This window comes from Chiloscyllium punctatum, chromosome 8, assembly GCF_047496795.1.
Source record: "Chiloscyllium punctatum isolate Juve2018m chromosome 8, sChiPun1.3, whole genome shotgun sequence".
Taxonomy (NCBI): domain Eukaryota; kingdom Metazoa; phylum Chordata; class Chondrichthyes; order Orectolobiformes; family Hemiscylliidae; genus Chiloscyllium; species Chiloscyllium punctatum.
Window position 1 is genome coordinate 36,030,231 of NC_092746.1, and position 14,508 is coordinate 36,044,738.

The following is a 14,508-nucleotide window of genomic DNA, read 5'->3' on the forward strand; positions in this document are numbered from 1 at the left end:
ATCCTGAGAAATCGTATGTTCCTGCTTTTTTTTTCAAGGCCCAGATGCTATGCTCTGCACCACTGGAGCGAGGAAAAAGGGGATGTGATGGACTCTGAAGAGCTGGGGAAGTTCAGTGGTTTTCTGAGGAGGTGGATGAGGACATTGAGCTGGTGGAGCATCACAATGAAGCTGATGCCGCGGTGCTGTATACCAGATTGAACTGACACCTGGCTGTGTAGCTGGGTGCAGTAATCACTCATTGCCTGCAAATTTGCTGGTACTTAAAAGGCAAGCAGTTCCTGTTTGTTCCCACAAGCAAACACAGCTTCTGTTTGTTTATTTAGTCATCACTGTGACTGCTGCTGAATGAAAGCGAATGCTTTCAACCATTTGAATGCTTTCCAGTATATGCTAGTCCCACACTGAACAATGAGAAAATGTTATTTTAGACACTAGGGAAAGAGCAACACTCCCTTAGACAGATATCTAAGATGGGATGTTGCTAAGGATGGGTAAGCTGTGTAGTTTATTCACTAAATCGCAATATATTTATTGATGTCCACTTGTATTTGCAAAGAAGTGTCAACCTTGCTCTGAGAGGCTCTTGGTTTTGATTCCTCTCCCACTATGTACATGGGGAAGAGCAGCTCCTGACTGACAGCGCTTGACCTGGTGTAAAAACTGGGATTTCAAAATGAAACCAGGGCCAAGAATCAAGGGAGGTGTTGGCAGCAGCAAGTAAAAGGGAGGGGTGGGGCAGATCTTACACCAGTACCCCTTAACATTCCTTGACCCAGGATCTAGTAATTGAATCATGAGTCATGAAGCATTCATGATAAACTTCCACTAGGATTCTTGTCAACGGTAATAGCCCCCTTACTTCATCAGAAACACTTTCATAATGAGACCATTAAAGGAGCAGAGAACTCCCAAAGAACCTATCAATAACCTATCAATGAGCTCAATTAAGTAAAGTACTGGGGGCAGATTAGAGAAAGAAGACGCATCAATATAATCTTCAGCCATTGAGAAATGAAAGGATGTCTTGATGCTTGCCTTTCAACCAATATCAGGTATTACCTGCCACTTCCATCAGAAAAAAAGAGAAAAATGCAAGAAACTCACTGTCCCTTGTCAGTTTTTGCATGCTCTCACCAGACAGAGAGGTGGTCCCAGAAGAGGTGGGATAAGGGAATCAGGTCGGCTTTGTGAGATATTGGTAGGCTGTGATGCACAACTTTGCCCTTTTATGGACAATCTACTGAAGCCCAATCCAGCTTCTGGTGTCAGTATGCGTTTAGGCATCAAAAGCCCACCAATGTGTCGTAATCACAATTTGAATTCTCAGACATTTTTCCACGGTAAAATTTAAATGTAACATTTAGTGTGATGTATTCAGATATCATCTTTAAACCTCTACCTTAACAAATGGGGACATGATATCTTTCCACAAATAATTGGACTGGCATTAACTTCTGACTGTCTGAATTATGCAGAGATCAGCTGGCAAGCCACTTAAAGAGAAACATCTGGGTTCTTTGGAATAAAACCACTTTTGTGTCAATTGTGCAAATTCAGATTTAACAGTGGCACTCAAATCTGTAGAGTAATGGTGTGTGTTCCACAGCTGCCAGCTTTTTTTTTGACAAAATGTTCAGCTGGAAGAAGTTTTAAGTCTTAGTTGAATTGAGATTATTGATGTTTTGCCTTCTTTAATATACACTTAGAATCTATCTTTATTATGAAGGAAAGTAAGACTTACATGGGTCAAGTATTTATGTGAAAACTTAGAAGTGATGCATGTTTCCTGCAGTAAGTAAATCAGTTGTTGCTGCCATGCCTTGAGAGGTGATGGACAGATGGGGCAGCTATTAGATTACAACACCCGTGTTAATAGTCTCTTGGGACTTATTTTTTTTAAAAATGATTTTAAAAGAAACAATCGCTGCTTGTTTAAAAATAATTTTTTGCAAGTTTTGAAACAGTGACTGATGATGCAGAAATCATGAACTGGACTGTAGGGGTAATTTTATGAATTCATGCTCCTAAAGTGGAGCTTCACCTATCAAGGAATACACATCACCCCCTTGTGTTAGTTGAAGTTGAGAAATCAAAGGGAACTTGGCTGCAGAGGTCAACAAATGGGATTTTCTGTCTGAGAATGCATATTCATAAAATTACCCATTGCATTTTTGCTTTGCCATATGAACCTCAATTTAAAAAAGCAATACTTAATAACCACATCATTAAAATGTCGCTGGTGTGACTCTTTTTTTTGGAAACTTAAAAATGTAGCTTTTTTCTACTATAACTATTGAGCATACAGAGCTGTGGTGGAGAGCATTTATTGATCTCTAGCATAGGAATAGCACATAATCGGCTAAATTTTGTGTGACCCAAAGAGATGGCTTGGGAGAAGTGGGGTGATGCGAAATGGTGAAGAGATGATCTCACCCAGAAAATTGATGTTGGTTCCAAATTTTGTCAACAATGGGAAAGCTCCATCCTGGATAAGACAGTAAGGAAGCAAGACTGGGTTTTGAATTGCTGAGCAAGTACTTGAATTTGCCCAGAACTTGCTTCAGTTTTAGAGGAGCTTGTAAATTTAATCAATAGCACACAGGGATTATGCGTCTTCTGACCTCTGCCCAGTTAGAGATGGCGGTGCTGAGGCAAGCACTTTGTGCTGCTTCAAGATGGCAACCATGTGGAATGCTGGGAAAATAAAGAGTGTGAAAGGAACATTGGCCATCAGTGCTACAGCATTCACAGCGAGGGTGGGAGCGGGGGGGATTTAGCAGGTATTCTAAGGGGGTGAGTGGCAAGGGCAAGATAACAAAGGCAGGGTCTTTTTTTAAGCGTCAGTGTATAGGAGGAGGAAGAGACCAGCAGGCAAGAGTGTCATCCATCCTGTGTTTGTGAACCATGGTGCTGCACAGCAGAGGCATGCAGAGCCAGGTAAACTTTCACTTCTGACAATGTCCCAGACATGGCCTGATCTACCTGCAAATGTCTAAATGCCAGTGTCTGTGAAATTTCCAGATCTCCATATAGGCTTTGATTATGCAGCATGCTGCAGTGTGAGCTGGAACGGAGGGTCTTCAGTGGATACTCACTGTCTGTGTCCCTGAAGATCCATGTGGTGCTCAATCTCTAAACATAAAATCATGAGCGACATGGACAGGGTGAATAGCCAAGGTCTTTTCCTAGGGTAGGAGAGTCCAAAACTAGAGGGCATAGGTTTAAGGAGATGATGGGAAAAGTTTAAAAGGGATCTATGGGGCAATCTTTTCATGCAGAGGCTAGTGCATGTATGGAATGAGCTGCCTGAGCAAGTGACTGAGGTGGGTACACTTACAACATTTAAAAGATATCTGGATGGGTATATGAATAGGAAGGGTTTAGAGGGATATGGGACAAATGCTGGCAATGGGACTAGATTAACTTAGGAAATCTGATCAACATGGAAAAGTTGGATCGAAGGGTCTGTTTCAGCGCTGTACATCTCTATGACTCTATCTAGATCTTTCCAGTGACCGACTGGTGTGATCTGTGAGATCTTCCAGGTAGCTGCCCAAAGCTGTGCCAAGAAGGAAATCATGACCTTGTTCAGGAGACTCAGCAACTACATGTTCTATTGAACTTACTCTGACATTCAGGTGGACACAGATTTGGATCTAGATTTCCATGGGTGCCAGGTGTCATTGAAGCATTGAGGATAGGAGATTGTGGAGGCAATTTAGCCCTTCGAGCCTGCTCCGCCATTCATCATGATCATGGCTGATCACCCAACTCAGTCGCTCAATCCCATAACCTTTGATCCCATTTGCTCCAAGTGCTATATCTAGCTGCCTCTTGAGTACATTCAATATTTAGGCATCAACTACTTCCTGCGGTAACAAATTCCACAGGCCTACTACTCTGGGTGAAGAAATGTCTCCATACTAAACAGTCCACCCTGAATCCTCAGACCGTGACCCCTGGTTCTGGACACACCCACCATCGGGAACATCCTCCCTGTATCTACCCTGTCTAGTCCTGTTAGAATTTTATATGTCTCTTATGAGATCCCCGTCAGAATTCCAGTGAAAACAATCCTAACCTGGTCAATCTTTTCTCATACGTCAGTCTACCACCCCCAAAATCAGCCTGGTAAACCTTCTGTGCACTCCCTCGAGAATAAGGGTAACCTTCCTCAGAAAAGGAGACCAAAACTGCACACAATATTCTAGGTGTGCCTCACCAAGGCCCTGTATAACTGCAACAATGTCTCCCTGCTTCTGTACTTGAAACCTCTCATACCATTTGCCTTCTTTACTGCGTGCTGCATCTGCATGCTTACCTTCAGCAATTGGTGCACAAAGACATCCAGATCCCACTGCACACTCCCCTCTCCCATCTTGTAGCCATTCAGATAGTAATCTTCGTGTTTTTGCTTCCAAAGTCATCAATTGCTCTCTTGGCCATCATGGTTCCCACAGACCAATCAGTGGTCTTCAGTAACAGGAAGAGCTTTCATTTGAGCTTTATCCAACTGCACAGTCTGTGAGCCCTAAAATCACGTATAGATTAGTGAGAAGAAATATCATCGACGAACTGCAACTCAGCAGCCCACATGAATTATTTGATCCTTGGAAAGTGCTTCAAAATGAAGTCAAAACAGAAGGCTCATAAGCCAATATTATATAACACTGGAAACTTTGTAGATATCTGATTGAGACTGAAGGAACTGAAACACCTTGACAATAATTCATGTTAGAGTTCAGGGTTTCAACTACTGAGCTGTCCTTCATGGATATCATGTGCCATGGAATTGATTTGCGCCAGATTATACACATCTCTTTGCCAGTGTGGAGGAAACTCCAAGCCATTGTGTTTAGGAGCAGCTGATCAGAGAAAGCAACAAAGCTGACCGCATTATTCAAAAGATGGGAGTAGTGAGAGTCTTAAAATCTTGCTTTTGAACTACATTTGGTGACTGTGTGAAAGGTGAGGTGAATATTAATCTGCCTGCTTTTGCACATGCAGCTAGTTACTAAATAATAAACTTACATAAAACTCAAAGTAATTATATTTGTGATTTTTAAAAACTATTTTGCTTATGCCAAGAGTCTAACCTATGGCTGTATTTAAATATTATGGATCTAAGGACCAGAATCAAAATTAATATAATCTTACTTCATTTAGATCTTTTAGTGAACTTGTTAGAATAACAGATTGAATTCAGCAATTTTAATTCAACGTAATAATCATATTTATTTGAATTAGTCTTTAGATGTTTCTCATAAGAAGGTTATTTGATCCTAATTCCAGTGAAAATGACCAAGGACTGAAACATTTACTGAGGGTTGGATGTATATATAACTTTTTATGACTCTAAACATGGCACCTTCTCATATTCAATCTAAGTAATATAATGCCACTGTGAAATTAAAAAAAAACCTTCAGCACCACAAGGTTTGTATTAAATAAATGTAAAAAATCTGTTTCCAATCATATATTGAACTTATCCATTCTGGTTTGTTACAGGGAGTTAGATCAAAGTATTGATTGTGCAAAAAATGTACCCAATAAGTGGACAGATTTTCTGGTTAAGTAAATCTGAATGTTTGTTTTTATTAGGGTTGTTATTGTATGATTACATTTTCCAAAAAATGATTATTGTATCAGATGTCATTCAGAAAATGTATCTTGCATGTTGCCGTAACCTTTACCATCATTGTTTATTTTATTGATATTGCTTTCAACTTAAAACAACATAAAGATACTTTAACATTACAATCATTTTACATGAATCACAAGATAGTGGCACAAGCTCCTCCTGATAAGTATAGGCTAAACTTCAATACCTTGTGCACATGGTTTGCAATTCCCTCCTTAGACTGCATGCAAGGAAAACAGTTATCTAACAAAGCTATATGACCATATGACCATAGTTAATCGAGACACCGAGGCCAATTGAAGCACCAGTTTACCAGTTTGGATTAGATTAATTAACACAGTACAAACTGGGCATTATTCAGCTCAGTGAGAATATGGAACTCACAATATGGTTGTTGAGACAATTAGTATAAATGCATTCAAGAGGAAATTAGATAGGGTTCATAAGAAAGAAAGGAGTAGACGGACATATTGATAGATTCAGACGATGTAACTTTAGGCACATGCTTCTTGACTCTCCAGGGTCAGTAATCCACTTCAGCTCTCAATCCTATGAGATATAGGGCGGCACGGTGGCACAGTGGTTGGGCGGCACGGTGGCACAGTGGTTTGGGCGGCACGGTGGCACAGTGGTTAGCACTGTTGCCTCACAGCGCCAGAGATCCGGGTTCAATTCCCGCCTCAGGCGACTCTCTGTGTGGAGTTAGCACGTTCTCCCCGTGTCTGCGTGGGTTTCCTCCGGGTGCTCCGGTTTCCTCCCACACTCCAAAAGATGTGCAGGTCAGGTGAATTGGCCATGCTAGATTGCCCGTAGTGTTAGGTAAGGTGTAGATGTAGGGGTATGGGTGGGTTGCGCTTCGGCGGGTGCGGCGTGGACTTGTTGGGCCGAAGGGCCTGTTTCCACACTGTAAGTAATCTAATCTAATATCTGACGCTTCTAATTTTGGCCTCTTCAACACCCCTGATTTTAATACTTCTCCCCCTTTGTTAGCATTTAACTTTTGAATCCTCTCGCTACACTTCTTTGCCTCTCTACTTCAGCTTTCTCCTTTCACCTACCTCTTTGCTTTTGCTTTCCTATTTTGGGGCAGCACGGTGGCTCAGTGGTTAGCAATGCTGCCTCCCAGCACCAGGGACCCGGGTTTGATTCCAGCCTCAGACAACTGTCTGTGTGGAGTTTGCACATTCTCCCAGTGTCTGCGTGAGATTCCTCCAGGTGCTCCGGTTTCCTCCCACAATCCAAAGATCTGCAGATTAGGTGAATTGGCCTTGCTAAATTGCTCATAGTGTTTGGTGCATTAGTCAGGGGTAAATATAAAGTAGGGGAATGGGTCTGGGTGGGTTGCCCGTCAGAGGGTCAGTGTGGACTTGTTAGGTCGAAGGGCCTGTTTCTGTACTGTAGGGAATCTGATCAAATTTATCTGAAGACATCCTCCAGTCACCCCAAGCCATATTTTGTTTTATAATGCTCCTGAGAAGCGTCTCAGGACATTTTATTACTTTAAAGGTAGTTTGTAAAAATATGTTGTTATTGCAGTCCAAACCTTTGCTATCTGTGTCCTACCTCCCACACAAGTGCCACCAACTTTTTGCTCATTAACTCATATTGAGTATTTGCCCCAGTAGTGACTCAGTTTTAAAATGACTGACCTTTCAAATATTTTCATAGCTTCTCACCTCGCAATCTTGGTGACGTGCCTAGCGCTTCAGCTTTCTGAGGTTGCATTTGATACCAGCCTCTTGCACATCCTGATTTTATTGGTCGACCATTAATAGTTGTGCTTTCAGCTGGGAGGCCCAATGGTCGGGAACGCTCTGAAACTTTCCATCTCTCTCAGGACTTTTAAGATGCTCCTTACAAACTTGATGATATGGTCGAACATCGACCTTTGTTTGACTCCCTCGAAGCGTGGCAAGAGGCAGAAAGCTAAAAGGAGAGTAGAGAGATTTTTTCACCAGAGAGTAGTGGGAATCTGGAACTCATTACCTGAAAGAATGGTTGAGTCAAACACACTTGGAACATTTAAGCAGTGTTCAATATTCACTTGTGTCACAGCCACCAGGATTATGAGCCAAAAGCTGGAAAATGAGATGAGTGTCGTCAGATGTTTGTTGTTATAGGGTTGCAATAGGCTGAATGGTCTCCTATAGATGCCTGAGTCCGCAAGGTGTCTTGCTATATTAAAGACACATATAAATGTAAGGTGGTGTTGAGACAGAGGGGAAATTAATAGAGACTGTGCAACTTAATCATCATAATGTAAATAACTCACTTTTCAGGAGGTGATTTTATCAACTTAAATCACAAGTTTAATATAGTATCATGTTGTCTCAAAATTCTTCTTAAATGTCATTCTTTATTCTCTTCTGTTACCATCTCTGCAATTTTTACAAGGAGATTTGAATTTCCAGTTAATAGCTCACAAGATTTCACTTCGACTATTTTACTTTTACTATAACAAATGACTAAAACTATTACCTAAATACCATTTTCTTTTTGTAGGTACCTATTCCTTTACACTACAGGACTGTTCCCTTTTCAAACTTATCACTTTCCATGGAATAACAGTCCTCATAGCAAACAATGCACTGTAATCCCAGTTTCCTGGGGGTTTCTATATCTCCACATTGCTGAATATTAACATTAAATGACCATTTGCAGGCATTCCCCTCAACTTTTGGAGAGTCTTACATCCAGCACCAGCTGTAAAACCTGCAGTGGTGATTCTTCCCCATCCAGCCTTGCCAGACTATAAATTCCACAAATCCATAGTTGATGATGGTATATGACTCTTCAGCTACATTCCATCTCCCTTCTGCTTCCAGCTGTAATAACTCGCAAAATCAAGCAACTTTTTTAAATCTCTGCTGACCACAAGGAACTCCTCCCAGTGATGTTCATATTCATTGGTTTTTGTGGAAGCCTGTAACTCAATCTCAAAATGGCTTCCACTGCTTGCTTTCCCATGGCAACCTGGTGGAATGCTAATTAGCTATCTTTGATCCCAACTCCCTTTCATCTTAGAAATAACTGAAGAAACTACATACAACTGTTTACCACCTGATATCTATGACTTTGAGAAACTCAGAGTCTTTTAATTGTCAGTTTAGACTGCTGCTATTGTCTCCCAGCATAAATATGTTGCACCTTGTTCTTGGTAGAACAATCTAAACCTTCCTTTGATATCTAACAATCAATCCATCCAGGATTACTATCAACAGGGCTACAGCTAAAACATGTCATATGACCTCCTCCACTTGCCCTAAATTTAAATCTCTAGTCCCAAAGTGTCATAATCTTGTAAACCACATAATGGCAGCACAAATCAGAGTTAATATTTCACATCACTGCAATTAAAACAAGTCTAGAAATCAAATATTTCAAATAATTCACATGGTTAAATTTGCACAAAATACAAATTTTAACAATTATTTATAGTTTTTTTAAAATATAATTTATTGTGGCAAAAGTTGACACACATGCTGTGTGTGAATGTGGCTGAATGTGAGTTCCATTTTCAGCATTTGCAATTCCTGGTCAAGAGTGTTGGCTGTTCAAACACACTATGAACTTGAGCACATAAATTACATAGAAATGCATGGTTTTTGGTATGCTGCATTTTCACAGTTTTCACTTTTCCAATTAAGTATTAAACTGACAACGAGTCTTCCTGTTCTTGTTGATACAACGAATTTCATGGCATTTGGTTTTAAAAGGAGCAGGGACATCTCTCCAAATAATTTCTGAATTGCATAGTGCTTTGGAGGATGTGACAAGTTCTTTCTTTCTACTTTCCTGCTATTCCTATTGTAAGGGCCACAATAACAGTCTGAAATATTTCAGAATTGGCTCTCTCTGTGCTACCCAGTGTATCAGATCTTTTTCAAGCATTGTGGCTGGCTTATATTTTGGCCACATGCTATGTGATAAAATGAGTGAAAAATTATAAGACCCAAGTGTATGCAGGACAAAACATGATTGCAAACAGAAAATGTCAGTGTCACTGTATGCAAGGAGCTTTTTTTAACTGCTGTATTCCAAGCTTTCAACTCTATAAAGAAAATCACTGTATATTCCTCGTAATTATAATTGTACATCCACTGTAATTAACTAGGTCATTGTAATTAAGAGGAACGCTTACTGAACCACAAAGTACATCGACTCATATAAGCAGGAGATATTTTTCCTCAGTTTGTTTACCCTCAATTGATGAGATTTACATGGGGTACCATTGACAGAAGACATGATACTCTAACGAATAGTACTTTTTGTTCATACGTGAACTGATCTTGAGAAACTCCGTCGTATCACAAACCCAGTACTGTGAGTCTCTCCAACAATTCTTGGGTTATCAGACAAAGTCAAAAGAATAAGAAAGGTGAATTCCCTTCCTGTTGGCAATCTGAACTGTCTTTGACTTGGAAGAGCAGCAGAGAGCAAAGAAAATAGAGAAGAATTTCATATGTGTGAAGTTCATGCAAAAACATCTTTATTTTGTAAAACGGGGTCTGGGATGTGAGGTACAGGTTTGAGGTGCATGACAAGTTGCAAATAGGCCAAAAAATGTTAAAGTTAATTATAATTGTGTGTAATTGTAATTGAAATGAGATATTAACAGTGAGCTTTTCTGTGTTAGTGATCCAGTTTGTTGTAATTGGTTTTCAAAATATTTTGCCGCACTGATTAGCATTAATAAGCTGTATACACATTGGTAAAATGGATTTTTTCTTTGACTGTTTATATTACAATAAAGCTGTAAAGTATCAGATGGCTTTGGAAACAAGTGTTAATTCTGGTAGATTTTGGTACTGGACAAAAGTTGACATTCTCTCCGTCACTCATGACTTGTTATCAATCTTTCATTTTTTATTAACAGGAATTGGATAAAGTTGAAGAATCTGTGAAAGAAGCTGCCTCAATCATCGACTCATTAATAAAGCAGCGGAGCCCTGCCCTAATTGGCCATTTCCTTGTGGTCTGATTGTAGTTAGGAACTTCTCTGGGCACAGGTGTTGTGATGTCTGAATACTGTGAAAGAATATACTGCCCTCTAATGATAGCTGTGAAAAACTGCAAGTATTTTCTCATCAATTTTTTTAATCAGGAAGATAAACAGGACATGAAATCTAATTGAACATGTCAATATTTCTATCAAAAATTATGCCCCAGACTTGCTAAGGTCAGAATTAGGAGAAAATTACTGCAGTTGCTGGAATTTGTACTGAAAACAAAAAATGCTGGAGATCACAGTGGGTCAGGCAGCATTGATGGAGAGACAGCAAGCTAATGTTTCAAGTCTGGATGACTCTTCATCAGACTGGGATGTTGAAGCAGCTCTGATGAAGAGTCATCTAGACTTGAAACATTAGCTTGCTGTCTGTCTGTGGATGCTGCCTGGCCCGCTGTGATCTCCAGCATTTTTCATTTTCAGTGCTAGATCTACTTTAACTGGTATTGTCCATCTTGCTCTTTCAGAAAGTCTCATCACTGGTGGAGAGAATCAGTTGCAATTCTACTGTCCCTATTCCAATACAAAGTTATTCAACTTTATTACAACAGAAATTCTGTTCCACATCATCAGGGAAAGGCCTTTTACCCACCAGCTATTTAAAATGGCTTGGAGTACAGCTGAACTGTACCTTTATATTAATGCAAAGCAAAAACCTGAAGAGAGTCTTGTTTAGGAGACCTGTCATTTTGATTTGAAATATTGAATTTTGTTCGTAAATCATAGTGTGGTAATCATTCCTTCACATGATTATGGTGAGGTATTTTCAAGATCATTACCAGGAGCACTAAGTTTTTCTTTCCTTTTAAAATTGCTGTTTTAATTAGAAAAATAAAAACAATTAGAAAATAAAATTGTTATACATTAAAAGTCTCTGATTCACTGATTTGCACCACTATTAACTGTACTTGTCAATGAAAAGAGAAAACTAGTCTCAAGAGTCACATTCAGAGCTGCCCTGAATCGCTACTTTGGTTAATATCAGGTTATAGTCCAACAGGTTTATTTGGAACCACTAGCTTTCAGAGCGCTGCTCCTTCATCAGGTGGTATTTTGGTGACTGCATTAAATCTTGGTCAAAGTTAAAAAAAAAGCCACACAACACCAGGTTATAGTCCAACAGGTTTATTTGAAAGCACTAGCTTTCGGAGCACTGCTCCTTCATCAGCTGGTTGTGAAGAGTAAGACCATAACATACAGAATTTATTGCAAAAGATTAGTGTCATGCATATATTGCTATAAATTCTGTGTCTTATGGTCTTATTCTCCACAACCACCTGATGATGGAGCAGTATTCCAAAAGCTAGTGCTTCCAAACAAATCTTTTGGACTATAATTTGGTGTTGTGTGATTTTTAACTTTGTCCACCCCAATCCAATACTAGCTCTTCTGCATTAAATCTTGGTGTCACTTGGCTTGTATAGCTTCATTATATGTATTGTTGGGGAACTATGTCAAAAGAAAATTTGCTACTTCATTTGTCATAGAGTCATACAGCACAGAAACAGACCCTTCAGTCCAACCAGTCCATGCCGAACGTAATCCTAAACTAAGCTGGTCCCACCTGCCTGCTCCCGATCCATATCCCTCCAAATCTTTCATGGACTTATCCAAATGTACTTTAAATGTCATAATTATGCCCACATTCACTGCTTTCTCAGGAAGTTCATTCCACACACCCAACACCCTCCGTGTAAAATATTTGCCCCCATATCTTTTTTTAACAATCTCTCTCATCTCACCTTAAAAATGTGCCCTCTACTCTTGAAATCCTCCATTTTAGGAAAAAGGTAACTACCATTAACTCTAGCAATACCCCTCATGATTTTATGAACTTCTGTCAGGTCACCTCTCCTATGGTCCAGTGAACAAAGTCCCAACTTATCCAGTCTTTCTTGAAAACTCAAACCTTCCATACCCAGCAATTTCCTGGTAAATTTCTTCTGAAACCTCTCCAGCTTAATAGTATTCATCCTATAACAGGATGAACAGAACTGCACAGATCTTGTTGTTCCCTCTGCACCGTTTCACCCTAATTGATACCACTGCCATTCTGCTACAGCTTAACTCAGTCACACTTTAAACATAAATGCACATCCCATCTGGTTGTTTTTGCTTATTTTGATTTTATTAAAATGGACAACAGGAAAAGAGTCAACAAGAGATCCAGAAAGTAGCAAAATAGTTTTTAGGGACAAATTCAGATAATACCAAAACTAATATAGAGGTGCCCTATTCCATGTGCTGCATTTTCAGCAGTTGCCACTGCTGGTTAGATTGTGATGCGGGCTGCTCTTATCAATTAGGTGGCAGTTCTGGTAGCCACTGGCAAAATGTAACCCAGTGTCTCACCAACTGTGAGGGCAGAGCTGCCTCCCACTTTCAGTCCAAATGGCAGGACATTGCAAGTTCTGAGAAAGTTCAGCTGACAGTTTCAAACATTTCTAACTATCTCAAGTTCCTAGACTGTACTGCCACCTGCAGGATTTACTGGAATGGTCTTAATCATAATTTTTTTGACTAGTTGGTTCGCAACATGGAAAACCTAATTTATAAATTTGGTTTGGAATATTTATTTTGTTTTGAGTTATATTTTACCGTGTGCCCAAGTTGTCATTGGGATGATATGTGACTGAGCAAATATAAGGTGAGGTACTGTTGATAAAAAGGTGAATTGCGATTGTAAAATTAGATGGAAGGGAACTATCCAGACAGATTCTTCTCTTATTTACGCCGTTCTTCATCCTTCTTCTCTTTCTACCCCGCAGCTACTTGTTGTAAAGCTGATCAATCAACCAGTCCAGACTTCTTCCAGAGCAGTCAAGGTGTTTGAACATAATTTCAGATGAGAAATGGAGTGGATTTTGATTAGAGTTTCCACATGCATGTGCTTGCTGCCAACACTCCTATCATAATCACTGCTACCCCTCTGCTGTGGACCAGATTGGTGATAGTCAATGACACATTGTAAGATATTTGATACAATATATGTCACCCTGCTTAAGATGGCTAACAAATTATACTCCAAGTCTTCATTGTCATGCACTTCTTTAAAAACTTGCTTAGAGCTCCATGGAAGTTCGTGCACTCTCACTGTGGCAACCTCCATACAATTTCCTCCACCACCAAACTGCTTGTGATCAGAGTAAACTCTTCAATCCTTTCTACTTTTGTTGAGTGTTTGTGAAGCACATCTTTTTAGAACCTGGCCAAATTTCTAATGCACTAGCGGTACTTTCTTTCTTAACAGTAGTTCCCAGGGTTCAGCATTTGTGTCCAACTGAACAGAACTTGGAGACAGTTACAGGCCAGGCCATTATTGCTGTACCTGCCACAATTTCCTGCTCACAGTCACTTGTGAGTTTTGAATCAGCAGATGAAAACTCAAGTGAACCCACCAAAGCATTTACACTGGTGCATGGCTGCACATGCAGCCTCAGAAGGAGTGAGGTCCTCTGAGGAATTGGTCTGATGAACATCCTTCAACACATGAGGGGCATGGATAGAGTGAATAGCCAAAGTCTTTTTCCCAGGATGGGCGAGTCCAAACTAGAGGGCATAGGTTTAAGTGAGAGAGGAAAGATTTAAGAGAGACCTAAAGTCCAACCTTTTCACAAAGAAGGTGGTACATGTACAGGTTGATCTGCTATAATGCGTGTTTTGTCAGTGCAAATTGGCTATAACGCAATTGACGAGTTGTGGATGTTGTTTGGATAATGCAAACTTTCTACTGACTGGGTATAGCAGTTTTCTACAGCGTGAAAAACACGATTTTCTATAGCGTGAGGTTACAGAGGAAAACAGCTGTTGCATTATAGCTGAACGACTTGTATGGAATGAGCTGCCAGAGGATGTG

General features: G+C 40.0%; 1 protein-coding gene across 1 annotated transcript in view; it reads left to right on the forward strand.

Annotated features, from left to right (window-relative positions):
- The window catches only part of crppa (CDP-L-ribitol pyrophosphorylase A), a 247,300-nt gene extending 236,358 nt beyond the window's left edge, over positions 1 to 10,942 (forward strand). The window contains 1 exon segment of the mRNA XM_072575375.1: positions 10,521 to 10,942. Coding sequence (XP_072431476.1) covers positions 10,521 to 10,625 — 105 coding nt within the window. The 3' untranslated portion in view covers positions 10,626 to 10,942.
- The last annotated feature ends 3,566 nt before the right edge of the window (positions 10,943 to 14,508 follow it).